The following is a 15,797-nucleotide window of genomic DNA, read 5'->3' as shown; positions in this document are numbered from 1 at the left end:
AATCCAGGAGGAAAATGATTTGTTTCACTGTATTTTTTCATCATTATACATTCATTCATTTTTATTCTTACCTCAAAGAAGCCGTTTAGAAACTCTCTGTGTCTCTCATACTTAAGACAGTTCCATATGACTAGGAGAATAACGATGCATAACGAGACCTTTCGTAATGTCATCCTAACTAAAGAGAAAAGAACACAAGTCCTTTTAATAAAATCAGTCATTATTCACGGTGTCATGCTGCTGGCATTCCTTCTGTAAATGGGAGCCAACAGGAAGGCAAAAGGTTTTCTGCCTTCCAGATAATGTGCTGCTCAACTTGTTTAAATGTATTTGGATCATACCAGCCTGTCAATGTTTATTTGTTAGCATGCAAAAAGAGTTTTAAAAATGTTTAACTTCAAACATTGTCAAAGTCAACAACTTGTAATACTAAGCAAAAAAACAAAAAAAAAACAAACTGATGGTCTATATACAGTATGAGAATTTTCGAGTGCCAATAATCTTTCCTGTTCTTAGATAAGAAAATAGTAACTGATGTTTTAATTTTCTTATCACAGTTGTGTCACGGTATTGGGTCGTGTGACCCAGCGTTCTGAGTTTTCCTTGTATTTTGATATTCATTGTTTCTTTCTTTGGTATTAGCTTCTAGGTTTCTTTAGTCCTTGTTTAGTACGGGCGATCGTGGCTTAAGAGTTGGGAGTTCGCCTTGTAATCGGAAGGTTGCCGGTTCCAGCCCCGGCTTGGACAGTCTCGGTCGTTGTGTCCTTGGGCAAGACACTTCACCCGTTGCCTACTGGTGGTCAGAGGGCCCGGTGGCGCCAGTGTCCGGCAGCCTCGCCTCTGTCAGTGCGCCCCAGGGTGGCTGTGGCTACAATGTAGCTTGCCATCACCAGTGTGTGAATGTGTGTGTGAATGGGTGGATGACTGGATATGTAAAGAGCTTTGGGGTCCTTAGGGACTAGTAAAGCGCTATATAAATACAGGCCATTTTAGTAGATCCATTTATGTAGTCATCCCTGTGTTAAGTATTCCCTGTTGGCTCGTGTCCCCATGGCTCCTATTTTACTTTGAAAGGTCTTGTGTTTCTTTGTACTACGTGTTTAGTCTTACTCTCCCCTTTAATGTCATTATGTTTCATTCTAGTCAGCTGTGTCCTCATGTGTCTCCACTTCCCCTGATCACCTCATGTATGTATTTTTGAGTGCCTACTTGGTAAATTCTTTTGTAAATAGCTTTTCTGTTTCCATGAATACTCATGGTCTTCAAAGAGTTCAATGTAGGAGGTCAAACAACTTGAACAGCACAACCTCCAAAACAACTCCAGTACTATCGCAAATCTGATTTTGTTTGTAAAAATGCACTAATTTTTTATTTTATTTTATTTCTTTCAGGACCAATGGATTGGTGAATGAGTGAGAAGCTGTGGTTTGCTGCATTTGTTTTTCCTATAAACTGTAGGGGGAAAAAAGATAAACTGGCTTTGTTGTACAGGTGATTTAAATTATAGCTTACTTTCATTATCCATCTGGACAAACACACTTGGGGCCACCATGGAAACTGAAGACAAAAATAGCTGTGTCCCAGGTTGGTAACCCAAGTGGGCCCCAAGTATCAGACCTGCTTCTATCCATCTGGGCCCCATACTCATTTGTTGTCTTGGGCTGATTTGGGACCCATCATTAACCCATCTGGGAAAACACATTTGGGGACATCATGGAAACTGAGGACAAAAGTAGCTGGGTGCCAGGTGGGTAGCCCAAGTGGGCCCCAACCATCAGACCCGCTTCTACCCATCTGGGCCCCATACTCATTTGTTGGCTGGGCCTGATTTGGGGCTTATCTCGGACCCAGCATAAACCCATCTAGGAAAACACATTTGGGGCCACCATGGAAACTGAGGACAAAATTAGCTGGACCCTAGTTGGGTTTCCCAAGTGGGCCCCAAATATTAGCCCTGCTGCTCCCTATTTAGGCCCCACATATGTGTGTTGACTGGGAGGCAACCGCCTGTGTTGCCCGTATCAAAAACCGCTACTGCATCTGATGATTAACAGGTGTGCCAGGTTCAGTGACTCACTGCCCCGCCTACCTATACAAAAAGGGAGGCACCAAAAAACACATACAGACAAAAACACCACATAACCAGAACCCAACTCCTAACAGTGCAAGCCTTTTACCTCAAACTTAGTCACTGCTCGGTGACATTCGTCTATCCTGGCCTGAAAGGAGACACTACCCGTAGACTGCAGCGAGAACTGCCAGCATCTGAGCCAGCCAGACTCTGACCATGATGAGAGAGGCTCTCTCTCATCATGGTCACCTAAATGCAACACACAGTAATGGCAGGTTTTGTAATAAGGCAGATCGCGCTAACATAATATGCACTGTTAGTTGATTATTTACCTGCTGCATTAACGGGAGAGGACGTGCAACGTCACCGCTGCTGCTGGGTTGTGATTCACGAGTCCGGGGCGGAATTAACCGTCTCGAGGCAGGCGTTGCCGATTTGCAACAGTTAAAAACTAACAATCTGATTACCCCACATACATATTTTATGAGTTTGTTTTACTCAGAAGTACCACTGCAGGACTTGGTTGTGCATTAGCAACAAAAAACTTAATTTGAGCCTGAAAGGGTTAAAAACATGACATTCATTTAAGGTCATCGCGAGCAAATGCTTTTGCATATTCATAGTGTTTCCTCCCTTAAATGAAATATCTACTTTGCAAGTATTGCAAGTTGCCCTGTTCTCATAAAGTATAACAAAACATTTGAGCGTTTGAGCTGCTTAGGCGCCGTGTTTCCTGACAGGTAAATGATGCTCCGCAACGTGGTGACATCATTCGCGGTAACTGGAATCGATAAGGGAATCATTTGCAAAAATGGCAAACAATTTCAAGGAATTGAAACAGTGGGAACCAGTTCTCAACAAGAACCGGGTTTCGATACCCATCCCTAATTATGTCAGACTTTGAAACAAAGACACTGTGTTGTGCAATACATACTAAGTGCATTAAAATAAAGTTTATATGTACAGCAGTGGTAAAGAATTTAAACACTCACTTTTGACTTTAGCAGCACAGTGTGAGTAGAATTTCGTTAAGTTAGAGAAATGACACAGACATAAAAACGTAACAATGAGATTAGTCTAAGTTTAGGTGAAGATGGCGTTTGGTTTGCTGAAATGTGCCCATGTTTATTAGTTGTTCTGGATCATGAACTCGATAAATGTTTCACAGTTCTTAGCAGCATTATACCCCAAGAGTTCAACCTTACTAATAAGATTTTTGTCTTATAATTTATTTTAAAAGGAAACTAATAAGTTAATGCGCATGTGTACCTCTGAGACTGTCTCAGATCTGTTATTGATGTTATTGATGTTTGTTCCTGAATTGAAAAGTGTATTATCTCCAGTCATCCATCCATTAATCCATCCGTCTTCCTCAACATACCCTATTCGGGGTAGCAGGAGTTGTAAGCTTGTCTCAGCTGTCATACGATAACAGATAGCAAACATTCAAAATATTTAATTTATTGCTGTTTGCTTGCAAAGTTAATTATTTGTTTGTTTTTAGCAGTATTGAATAGCAGTATGCTATTCAATACTGCTTATTGAATAGCAGTAAATGCAAAATAGCTAGATATTAGATATGTCGGTAAACATTCTAGGATACTTTTTTAAAATTGGTCTGAAGATATGAGGAATAATAATACAATATAAAAGACACTGAGTAATGGAAATTCTACATTAAGTTGATTACCTTTTGCCGTTGTTGCCGTCTGTAAAGACTTGTCAGGAGAGCATAATCATTTTGCAGCACACCTTCACATACAGACTACAGCATCAAATGAGAAACCAACTTCCTTGATTGCTTTTTCTGAGTCACAAACCTGTCTGTCTGGTTTCTTTGAGAGAAATGTAGATCATACACTTGATAAACTTCAATGTGTTGATGATTGTCCTTGTTGAGGCAGACAGTGCTTCATGGTCTTCGTTCAGTACCTCAAATTGGCTGACTGGTGTTTACAAACAGAAAACCAAACAGGGGTGCCAAAGCTGAAAATTTCTCTCATAATATGCATGAATTTAGCTCCTGGATCCAGAAACATATCTGCTTTATTTTATTAGTTTGTGATATTTTCTTAGGATGTCATGCAGGTTTTTTTTTTAATCATTATTTGTCATTCAATTTGTTTGATGAAAAATTTCATATTTTATTGTTCATTGGTAAAAAGCAAATAAATGGGCTTTCCAGTTGTATGAAATTTATTGCCAAGAACCATTGTTGCAGAAAAGAAACAATGAGCCAAACATGGTTTATGTTTTGTGGTAAGTTTATGTGAATTATTATGTATTATGTATTATTATACATATTACCAGTGCTATAAAAGTTCCAAAGTTGTGGTACTCATCTGATAGTTATTTGTTTAGATATCTGTGTAACTAACATCATAAAGTGGATGAAGTGAACTTCTGATGTGTTCCTGTAAATACACAGAATGTATTCCCTTGTCTGTTTTCCTTTTTTCATGTTAATTGGACTCTGTGGGTATAATCTCACTTTATTCAGATCATTAAATGGCCATTAATTGGTTTGTTTTTTTAGTTTTCTTATTGCTGGAAAAGAGTGAGGCCCCATGTTGAACACCTCAGATGATCTGGGGAAGGAGAATATATTTGTGTTTTGTTGTTTGGTAACATATTAACTCAGGGCCCAGCAACACTCACACTATATAATCACACCTTTAATTGAAGGCTTTTGAGACATAATTAACACATGAGTTTGCATTTGCGATATCACATATTAAACTATTTATTTTAAATCATGTTGTATATTACTAGTGCTGTTATTTATAATAATTTTAGGGAAAAAATAGAAATGAAGCAAAAATGTAATATTACAAGAAAATAATAAAAAAAAGAAAATCTCAAAACTGTAGGTTGTGATTATTACATGTTTTGTTTCATTCAGTTCATTAGTGAAGTCAGCTACATGTTACAGTACCATACTATACTAAGTTGCAGTAAAACTAAGGTCCCCGAACCCAAAAACTGTACGAACCTGATTAAAAACTGTTTGCAAAATTACAAAATGAAATCAAATCTGGTGACTTTTTCTGGTGTTATTGGAGACTTATTTATGACAACTTTTGACGTGAAAGTATGTATTGCTCTTCTCAACAAGCAGCGGGTGCTGCCGTGGGCACCTCGCCCGTGCCAAAGCGCTCACGGGCAGAGGATAGTCCTCCCCCAGCTGCTATCAGGGCAGGAAATGTTCCCACCTATGCGTCCAAACTGCAAATGATCGTGCATGAGTGAAACATCTGCTCCCGCAATGACTGTAACGCAATCAATTCTTCTTTTACTGTTATGTTGTTTTGTGGCTCACAAGGTTTAAAACTACTTAAACACACACACGCACTCTCTCGGGATAACTTTGTCGGAGATGAAATGCCGGGTTGCTAGCGAAGCTCCAAATGCTATCCAGACCACCGACAGGTCCCGCATGCCACAGCCGCTCTATCACGTGATGCATACTGCTCTGACGTGCTAACGTTCTGAGGTGAGTTATGGTGTGTTGCAAGTTTTGTGAGGTGCTTTCGTGATATTTAATGGATCGGATTACATTTTTTATTTTTCTCCGATATCCGATCCAGTAATTTAGGTCAGTATCGGACCGATACCGATACGTAATATCGGATCGGTCCATCTCTAATACACACACACACACACACACACACACGCACAAAGTAACTCCACCAGAGTGCCTATTTCGGGTCACTTTTGCCGGTCCAAGCCCAGATAAAGGAGCAGGGTTAGAATTGGGACATTAAAAAAAACAATAATCGCTAAAAGAAATTTAATTTGTAGTTCTAAATAAATTCTAAATGCATTTAGGACGTTTTTTTACTCACTTTATGTCTCTTCTTTTTTTCTCTCCTACAACGTGGGTTACAATTGCATTAGCATGACCAATTATGCAAATTAGGCGATTATGCTATAGCGACTTCTAGAGATTTTTAGGATAGCCAATAGTGATTTTCCTTACTGAGGAGTTGGCAACACTGGCCAGGGGCTGCGACACATTTATACAGCCATATTTTGCATATGACTATGAAAGGCCCCTGGCCAGGAAGTAGTTCCTTCCAATTTAGACGATCCGAATGATACAGTTTCTTTCCACTGTGTTCCTGTTAATAAAAAACTACAAATTTTTCCCAAAGTACTAAAATATCAATATTTTAATATGAGAATCGATTCTAGAACATAAATTACTGGTATCGGAAGAATTGATATTTCAACATCGATCCGCACACCACTAATAGCGACACTGCTCAGTGGCTAGTAGATCTAAGAGCAGACTAGAGCAAACTCTCTGACTAGTATCCAATAACCATCGCAGTGGCAGACATCCAAGACAGAGTCGCCAATATTGTATGAAGAGTTGGACAGAACCATTCCCTGACATGATTCGCACTTACAAGCTAAAGAGGCACCAGTGTCTGGTGGCACAAATGAACCTGCTGGTAAGGGAGAAGACACATCCAGAGTGGCTAACCAAATGCCGGACAGTCCTGGTCCCCAAGGATCGCCAGAAGGCATTGGTCCCATCCAACTACCAGCCATCTACTGGCCAATAACCTGCCTTAGTATGGAAGCCCTTGTCAAGCAACATAGTGACTATGAATAACAGGCACATGGCTCAATACATGAAACGGGCACAGAAAGGAATTGACAGAAACATCAGAGGGGCAGAACACCTGCTACTAGTAGATAGATCAAACTGACAAACTGTAGTCTGGATTCACTACAAGAAAACCTATGACTCAGTACCTCAAACATGGATCAAGAAATCCCTGGAACAATACAAGAGCACACCTTCACATACAGACTACAGCACCACATGAGAAAATAAACTTCCTTCATTGCTTTGTGTGAGTCACACACCTGTCTGTCTGGTTTCGCTGAGACGAATGTAGGTTGATACATTTGTTGAATGTGTAAAAAACTATGTTGATTGTCCTTGTTAAGGCAGACAGTGCCTCATGGTCCTTGTTCAGTATCTCAAACTGGCTGACAGGTGTTTACTGTGTGGCCAGTCTGTTTGTCTATTCACAAAGTGCTTTGTGCACCTCTGTTACAGAATATCAAAATCAAAAACACGCCTGCAGTGTCATACTAATGGTTGGTGTCAGTAAGATTAATTTAGAAACTCTTGCCAGTGGTGCTAAAATAAATAAAGATCTGCAAGGCTAACTTTACAGGGAGTGCAGAATTATTAGGCAAATGAGTATTTTGTCCACATCATCCTCTTCATGCATGTTGTCTTACTCCAAGCTGTATAGGCTCGGAAGCCTACTACCAAGGTTTTATGGACTGATGAAATGAGAGTGAGTCTTGATGGGCCAGATGGATGGGCCCATGGCTGGATTGGTAAAGGGCAGAGAGCTCCAGTCCGACTCAGACGCCAGCAAGGTGGAGGTGGAGTACTGGTTTGGGCTGGTATCATCAAAGATGAGCTTGTGGGGCCTTTTTGGGTTGAGGATGGAGTCAAGCTCAACTCCCAGTCCTACTGCCAGTTTCTGGAAGACACCTTCTTCAAGCAGTGGTACAGGAAGAAGTCTGCATCCTTCAAGAAAAACGTGATTTTCATGCAGGACAATGCTCCATCACACGAGTCCAAGTACTCCACAGCGTGGCTGGCAAGAAAGGGTATAAAAGAAGAAAAACTAATGACATGGCCACCTTGTTCACCTGATCTGAACCCCATTGAGAACCTGTGGTCCATCATCAAATGTGAGATTTACAAGGAGGGAAAACAGTACACCTCTCTGAACAGTGTCTGGGAGGCTGTGGTTGCTGCTGCACGCAATGTTGATGGTGAACAGATCAAAACACTGACAGAATCCATGGATGGCAGGCTTTTGAGTGCCCTTGCAAAGAAAGGTGGCTATATTGGTCGCTGATTTGTTTTTGTTTTGTTTTTGAATGTCAGAAATGTATATTTGTGAATGTGGAGATGTTATATTGGTTTCACTGTTAAAAATAAATAATTGAAATGGGTATATATTTGTTTTTTGTTAAGTTGCCTAATAATTATGCACAGTAATAGTCACCTGCGGACACAGATATCCCCCTAAAATAGCTAAAACTAAAAACAAACTAAAAACTACTTCCAAAAACATTCAGCTTTGATATTAATGAGTTTTTTGAGTTCATTGAGAACATGGTTGTTGTTCAATAATAGAATTATTCCTCAAAAATACAACTTGCCTAATAATTCTGCACTCCCTGTATAGTGCTTTTATCTGAGCTCAATCTGTGCTCTCACCTTAGCTAATACTGTAACACGATCTAATCTGTTATTTACAAATTGGCTGATAACATATGTTTAGAAAGTACACTATTCTTTTAGACAGCTCATGAAATGAGGCATCCAAAAACAAACAGAAAACCAAACAGGGCTGTCAGGAACTAAATTCATAATATGCATGCATTTAGCTCCTGGATCCAGAAACATATTTGCTTCATTTTTTAAAATTTGTGATATTTGCTTCAGATGTCATGCAGTTTTGTTTTGTTTTTTAATCATTATTTGTCATTCAATTTGTTTGATGAAAATTTTCATTCTAGAAGCTAACCTCATGACATTAAGGAGTGAATGTGATATCAAACAAGTGATACACAACCACGAGCACTTATAGCAATGATATCGGAGTGTAATTGTATGGTATCAATGAGAGGAAAAGTAGTCACAACAAAGGGCATTGTGCTATTGGAAGGCAAATCCAATCACAAAGGCAAATCATGAAAAGGCTGCTAGGAAAGCTGCAACATACCTGCAGAGGGTCCGGCAAGTCCTGAGGAGTCAGCTGAATGGAAAGAATACAATTAACACCTACGTCCTGCCGGTTATCAGATACCCTGCTTAGATAATAAGATGACCAAAGAAAGAGGTAGAAGCCACTATCATCAAAATAAGAAAGCTTTTTACCGTGCATGGAAGTTTTTACCCCAAATCCAGTACCCTGAGATTGTATGCTAAGGAAGGTGACTGAGAACTAGTGAGTGTCAGAACCACTATCCAGGATGAAACAACGTGGTGGAGGGTGAAGGCAACAGTGGGGCAACAGTGATCCCTGGTAGTCAGAGCACTTGGGACAGTGACCCATGGCTGGGTGAGTTGCTCCAAAAGATCGCAGGAACAACATCCAAGATCTCTGTCCCAAAGAGCGCAGTCCTAGGAACAGCAAAGATCCTGTGCAGGACCCTCAAGCTCCCAAGCCTTTGGTAGAAGATCCAGGCTTAAAGGATAAAGACCACCTGCATGGCGAGTGGCGAGAACTTTTTAAAATATATATAGAGAGAGATTTACAAACCTTTGTCACTCACTAGTGGGTAATTTTCCTCAAGAAATAAATGAAAAAGTAAATTTCCTTATTTGTTAATGAATTTTACTTTGATCTAATTTTAGACTTTTTTTTTTTTTTTAACTTTTGGGGTTTGAGCCATCATAGGTGACAATTGTAACCCTAACTCTACCCTAATTCTATAGTTCGAACGGCACAATCGACTCTTTAAAAGTGTGACTGGTTTTGATATGTAACTGTTAAATTTATTATTTTCTTTGTTGCCTGATTACCAACAATTTAATAAAAATATTATTTTTTTTAAACAGGAGACTTAGTGAAAGATAGGGGCGACTGGGTTTTCTGTTCGACAAAGAGGGTTACCTAGATCTCTGAGACAGTCACCTGAGTAGTGAAGCTGCATGCTGGCAAGTTATCTTCAACAAACTCTGAGTTTCTCTCTGACTCCTCCTGTCCTGCTACAGCTGTTCCAGCTGACTGACTTGGTTTCATTTCCTCATTCACACAGCCTTTGATAAAGTATTACTCTGCAGAAATTCCCATCTTTGCAAACATAATAATCTGGTTAGATGTTAGTTTCTTGTTATATTTAACATGACAACTTTTATTATTGGTCACTGGATAGCACTGATTTATTATCAACTCAACCCCACCCATCCCATATATGTCTTAACTTTAGCAATTACAGTTTAAAAAAATCTTTAGGATATGGGGCTCTGATTATTATGTTTTCAACACACCCTTTTTCCACAGGAAATTTTACAAACATTTACATCTGAATTCAAGTGTTATGACTGAATGTTAAATTGAAATATTTACTAATATAAAATTGATATTATATCTAAATATTTTTAAAATCTAAATACACTGGCACTGATTAGTGATCAGTTATTTAGATATTTCTTTAAGCAACACTGAATTGTGCCCTAACCCTAACCCTAGTTGATGGTTGGTCTGTTTTCATTCAGCACTTCCTGTACCAAAATAGTACGTAAGGAAGGTGACAAATCAAACTTAAAACCTTTGAGTCCTTAAAGTGAAGGAATTATCCATCAATTATCTACCCTACTACCTTATCCACCAATTTCAGATCAATTGGTGGATAAGGTAGTAGAGTAAGTTCACTTCCCTGGCAAAGAAGAGTCATTACAAAACCAGCATGATGCTCTGGATCTTCCTATATCCAGTGATAAACAGTTTCTATGCAGATGGCCCTGTTTCCATTTACAAAGCTTGAATCTATTGGTGAGTTCTGTGATGAAAATGAAAATAATGTGAATCCTGTGTTATGGCTTTAATATTTAGAAAATATGCCAAAACACCACAATTACCAGAAAATTGCATGAGAGAATGGCTTTTGAATAAATTATGATTCATCCTTCCAGTACGTTGTTTACACGTTACCTTGTTTTTCATTCATATATTTTTTGTCACCTTTTCTGACAAGAGACTCCTGATTGAGTCCTTCGGGTATTCTGGATGCTCCCAGTTTTGTTTGTTATCCTTTGAGCTTGTGTAATTGACCAAATCTCAATGCTGTTTCCCTCTTTGACAACCTCTTTTAACTCAGTCTGGACTCTCGCTCTTCTTAGCAATCAGTAGTTGACCTGCACTGAAGGACAATCTACATCAAGTCAAGTCCCAGGTTAGTGCAGCAGAAAAAATCATATTGTTGGTTTAAGCTGCTTAATTATGAAACAAAAGGTCAGTATGAACATGACCAACATTGTAAATGATCTACATCCCTGTTATGTAATACAAGACTCCAAATACATGCTGACAAACAGCCCTTCCATTATGTGTGTATTCTTGTATGCATTCCTTGCATTATTGTCTGTTATAACAATATGTGGAAATCTCCTTGTAATAATTTCTGTGATTTACTTCAAACAGCTCCATACTCCTACTAATTCTCTCATCCTCTCTCTTGCTGTGGCTGACCTGCTCGTTGGGATTATAGCATTTCCTCTCAGCATGGCATTCTCTCTCAGCTCATGTCTTTATCATGAGGGTTTGTTTTGCAAAGTGCGAGGGACCTTTGATATTTCACTGAGCACATGTTCCATCCTGAACCTCTGCTGTATTTCTATTGACAGATACCATGCTGTTTGCCAGCCTCTGACATATCAAACTAAAATCAGCCATCGTGTTGTTGTGTTCATGATCCTGATGAGCTGGGGGGTTTCTGGGATAATTGGAATTAGTGTCACCATTGCTGGATTTAATAATGAAAAATGTGAGGAATCATGTTTGATTGACGTTCTAATGGAAAGCACTGTTGGACCCATGTTATCATTTTACCTGCCAGTGACCATAATGCTTTGTATCTACCTAAAGATTTTCTTTGTTGCTTTGAGGCAAGCAAGAAGCATCCAGAACACAAAGTGTGGACAAACTGCCAGTATCAAGGAGAGAAAGGCGACCAAAACTCTGGCTATTGTTTTGGGAGTTTTTATATTTTGCTGGAGTCCTTTTTTTCTTTGCATCACATTCCCCCCATTTACCAGTGATTCTGTACCAGTTCCTGTAATTGAAACTCTTAACTGGCTTGCATTGGCAAATTCAATGCTAAATCCATTTATTTATGCTTTCTTTTATAGCTGGTTCAGGTCAGCCATCAGAATGATTATTTGCGGGAAAATATTCCAAGGGGATTTTACCAACACAAATATGACTTGATAAAATATACACATTTCACAAATCTTACAGTAAAAACAAACATAAAACAGCCACTGAACCCTACCTGAAGCATCGCATACATAATGTCTTAATAGCGACTGAAAGAAATAATCTGAATAGCAAATACATTTTGTACAAATGTACAAACACATTGTTTGATTGTTCAAATAGTTTTGCAAATATTATCATCGCTTATCGTTATGGAGGGCCAGGAGTGACAAAATGAATGAATTAATAAATATTTTATTAATTAATTTAAATTTAAATTAATTATATTAAATAAATATTTCAATAATTATTGAAATAGCGCTCAAGCTGTTATACCGCCAGCAAAGTGCAGGTCCCGGTACACAACTGTCATAACCCCCGCTGACTGTCACCTCTCACAGGTTGAACACAGACATTTACTGAGAATATATCTATTGGGTCTTTATTTCCTGATGTTCGTATGTGACATACTTTGTTTCAGTTGCCAATTCTGAATTTAAACTAACAAAAAGAATGTGTTTAAAGGGGAGGAAATAAATAGTCAATAATCAGTGTGCCCTGTGTATTCACGCATAATCTTTATAAATATAGATAACATTGTTGTTTGCATCATGTAGTAACTGTTAGGTTTAACTATACAAAGCTTGTTAGAAACACATACAGACTTCACGATGTTTGACTAATATTTTCATTGTGAATATTAAGCATGAGGGTAATGTAGAGTCGAGCTGCTGTCTCAGAGCCCTGCATACTACAGAGTGAGGTCAGCATATCCAGGATATCTTTCCGTTATCTGGAATCACTGACCCTAACACTGGGAACTGGATAAACAGTCACACAAAGCTGGTTCTCAGCTCTGTTAACCCAGTGTTTCCCCGCATGGTTAAATAAAAGCGTTGGCAGCATCAAACTAATCTAACATCATCTACGAGTCTGATTAATTGGTCATATAAATACTCTTTTACAGAAAATCATCCTTATTAGTGCCAACTATTCCAGAGAAGTGAAAATCTCTGGAATAAAGAAAATAAAGACATACCAGCCAAACACAACACTGTTGTAAAAGAAATGAACGCTTCAGTGGAATGAACATGATTGGTTGAACAGGTGTTCCTGCATGTTCTGTGTTATCTGCATTTCCATCAGCATAAGAGACTCAGCAGCAGATTAGAATATAAGTGTTATAAGTATAATGTTATAAGTATAATATCATTTATACATTTAATAAATCACCAAATTAATTAACGCATGTTCCTGTGACAGGACGAAGGGGATGACCTGCCAATCTCTGGGGGCGAGATCACTGAGGCAGTTAAACAACTCCTTGGTGGCAGAGCCCCTGGGGTGGATGAGGTCTGCCCCGAGTTCCTGAAGGCTCTGGATGTTGTAGGGCTGTCTTGGTTGACATGTCTCTACAATGTTGTGTGGCGATCAGGTTCAGTACCCCTGGACTGGCAGTCCGGGGTGGTGGTCCCCATCTTTAAGAAAGGGACCAGAGGGGGTGTTCCAACTACAGGGGAATCACACTCCTCAGCCTCCCTGGGAAAGTCTATGCCAGGGTGCTGGAGAGGAGAGTCTGTCCGTTAGTTGAACCTTGGATGCAGGAGGAACAATGCGGTTTTCGTCCTGGTCGTGGAACATTGGATCAGCTCTTTATCCTCTCAACGATACTTGAGGGTGCATGAGAGTTTGCCCAACCAGTCTACATGTGTTTTGTGGACTTGGAGAAGGCATTTGACTGTGTCCCTCGGTGGGTCCTGTGGGGGGTGCTTTGGGAGTATGGGGTTTCTGGCCCGTTGCTACGGGTCATTCAGTCCTTATACAACCGTTGCAAGAGCTTGGTCAGCATAGCTGGCAATAAGTCGGACTCGTTTCTGGTGGGTGATGGGCTCCACCAGGGCTGCCCTTTGTCACCGATCCTGTTCATAATTTTTATGGACAGAATTTCTAGGCATAGCCAAGTGGCGGAAGGCTTTCACTTTGGTGGTCTCAGGATCTCATCTCTGCTTTTTGCAGATGATGTGGTTCTGTTAGCTTCTCCGGGTGATGGCCTCCAGCTCGCCTTGGAATGGTTCACAGCCGAGTGTGAAGCAGTGGGAATGAGAATAAGCACCTACATGATCCTCAGCTAGAAAAGGGTGGAGTGCCCACTCCGGACGAGTTCCTGCCCCAAGTGGAGGAGGTCTCGGGGTTTTGTTCACGAGTGACGGGAGAAGGGAGTGGGAGATCGACAGACCGATTGGTGCAGCGGCTGCAGCGATGCGGATGTTGTACCGGTCTGTTGTGGTGAAGAGAGAGCTGGGTGTAAAAGTGAAGCTCTCAATTTACCGGTCGATCTACGTCCCTACCCTCACCTATGGTCACGAGCTGTGGGTAGCAGTGTTGGTCAAGTTACTTGAAAAAAGTAATCAGTAACTAATTACTGATTACTACTCCAAAAAAGTAATCCTGTTACTTTACTGATTACTTATTTTCAAAAGTAATTAATTACTTAGTTACTTAGTTACTTTTTAAAAACACGATTTGCAACCTGAAGAGGTGATAAAGCGATAGATCTTTCAGCAAAAATTTAAGCAAAAATGTAATCATATGCAACATTCTCTGACTTGAATAAATTAGTCTAGGGAATAAGTAGCTCGTCTACAGAAAGACTGGCAGCTCCCCTTATGATAAGGGTTCCGATCGCGCGAATAGGTGTGAATGTGAATGTGTGTGTGTGTATTGTTTTAATTAACGGAGCAAGCTGAATTTTCACGGTCCAATAAGAGACTGAGCTGCTCCTACTGTGTTTTTCTTTTACTGCTGTTCACTGACGTGCTGGTGAGTTGAGAGAATGGTCGAGTTCCGTCTCGTAAAGTTCACACCGCTTTTGGAAATAGTCCGAAAGTAGAAGGGCGTGTGAGCAACCACTCTCGTCTCTAATACCAGCGAAGGTGATAGCAGCTGTATCGTGTATATATTACTTAAACAAAAATAAGTAAATACATAAATAAGATGGGTAATCAAGCAAGTGAAATTAAAACTCATTCCTGCTGACGAGCAGTGGTGAGAAAAGAAAAGTCCAGACGCCGGACAAAAACAGAGAGAGATTTAAGAAAACAAAATATAAACAGTCAGAAGAACAGAATCCAACTGCCAGTTTAGTAAAACCAGAAGACGAGACACTGTGCAGTGTCCACAATCCTTTTAGTAAACCATCACTCATTCCTGCAGCCGCATGTGCAGCAACACCCATATCAGGAAGAACATAATAATCCCTTATTAAGTGAAAACTAGAGATCAAAGTAGTTTGAGGTAGTTTAAAAGGGTTGAAAACAGACCCCACTGAGTAGATATAAATATAAAAAGTACGAAATAAAGATAAACAAAGGGAAAATTACAGTAGAAATTATCTTTAGAGTATTTGAAATTAATAATAGCAAGGATAACAACCTGTAAAGTGATATTATCAATGAAACACAGTTGGCATGATGACCATGCCCACAATGTATAAAATGAATATAAAGCAAATAATTCACACGAAAATATTTTAATAACATAAATAAAGTATATTAAGGCTGTGTCACTGTTCAGCCAAGGACAGTGTGTGAAAAGGTAACTGTCTCCACCTTGGGAAAAGGATGATTCTGCAGGTCATCTGAAGCCCTTGATGGATACAAAATAAAATATAAATAATATATTATAATAGAACTGCCTGGTCCGCCATGCAACAGAGAGAACAAATGTGACCGCAGATTGGATGAATTCAAAATTATCTG

At 39.5% G+C, this 15,797-nt stretch overlaps 2 protein-coding genes across 4 annotated transcripts in view; one reads left to right on the top strand and one right to left on the bottom strand.

Moving 5' to 3' along the window:
- LOC112436671 (uncharacterized) overlaps nucleotides 1-3,849 on the bottom strand; it is a 35,574-nt gene extending 31,725 nt beyond the window's left edge. For 2 of the 3 annotated variants that reach the window (XM_076878251.1, XM_076878254.1), the window contains exon 1: nucleotides 72-3,596. In XM_076878251.1, coding sequence (XP_076734366.1) covers nucleotides 72-221 — 150 coding nt within the window. In that variant the 5' untranslated portion in view covers nucleotides 222-3,596. Of the gene's footprint in view, nucleotides 1-71; nucleotides 3,597-3,761 lie in introns of those variants that run through there. The other variant, XM_076878252.1, reaches the window with a different exon arrangement.
- A 7,320-nt stretch (nucleotides 3,850-11,169) lies between these two features.
- LOC143414310 (trace amine-associated receptor 1-like) lies at nucleotides 11,170-12,051 on the top strand. Its single transcript, XM_076878430.1, has one exon. It carries the CDS (start codon nucleotides 11,170-11,172, stop codon nucleotides 12,049-12,051), a length of 882 nt encoding a protein of 293 aa, XP_076734545.1.
- Nucleotides 12,052-15,797: the final 3,746 nt, after the last annotated feature.

This window comes from Maylandia zebra, linkage group LG20 (genome assembly GCF_041146795.1).
Source record: "Maylandia zebra isolate NMK-2024a linkage group LG20, Mzebra_GT3a, whole genome shotgun sequence".
Classification (NCBI taxonomy): Eukaryota; Metazoa; Chordata; class Actinopteri; order Cichliformes; family Cichlidae; genus Maylandia; species Maylandia zebra.
The sequence above is the reverse complement of the archived record's forward strand: the minus strand, read 5'-3'. Positions and strand labels throughout refer to the sequence as shown.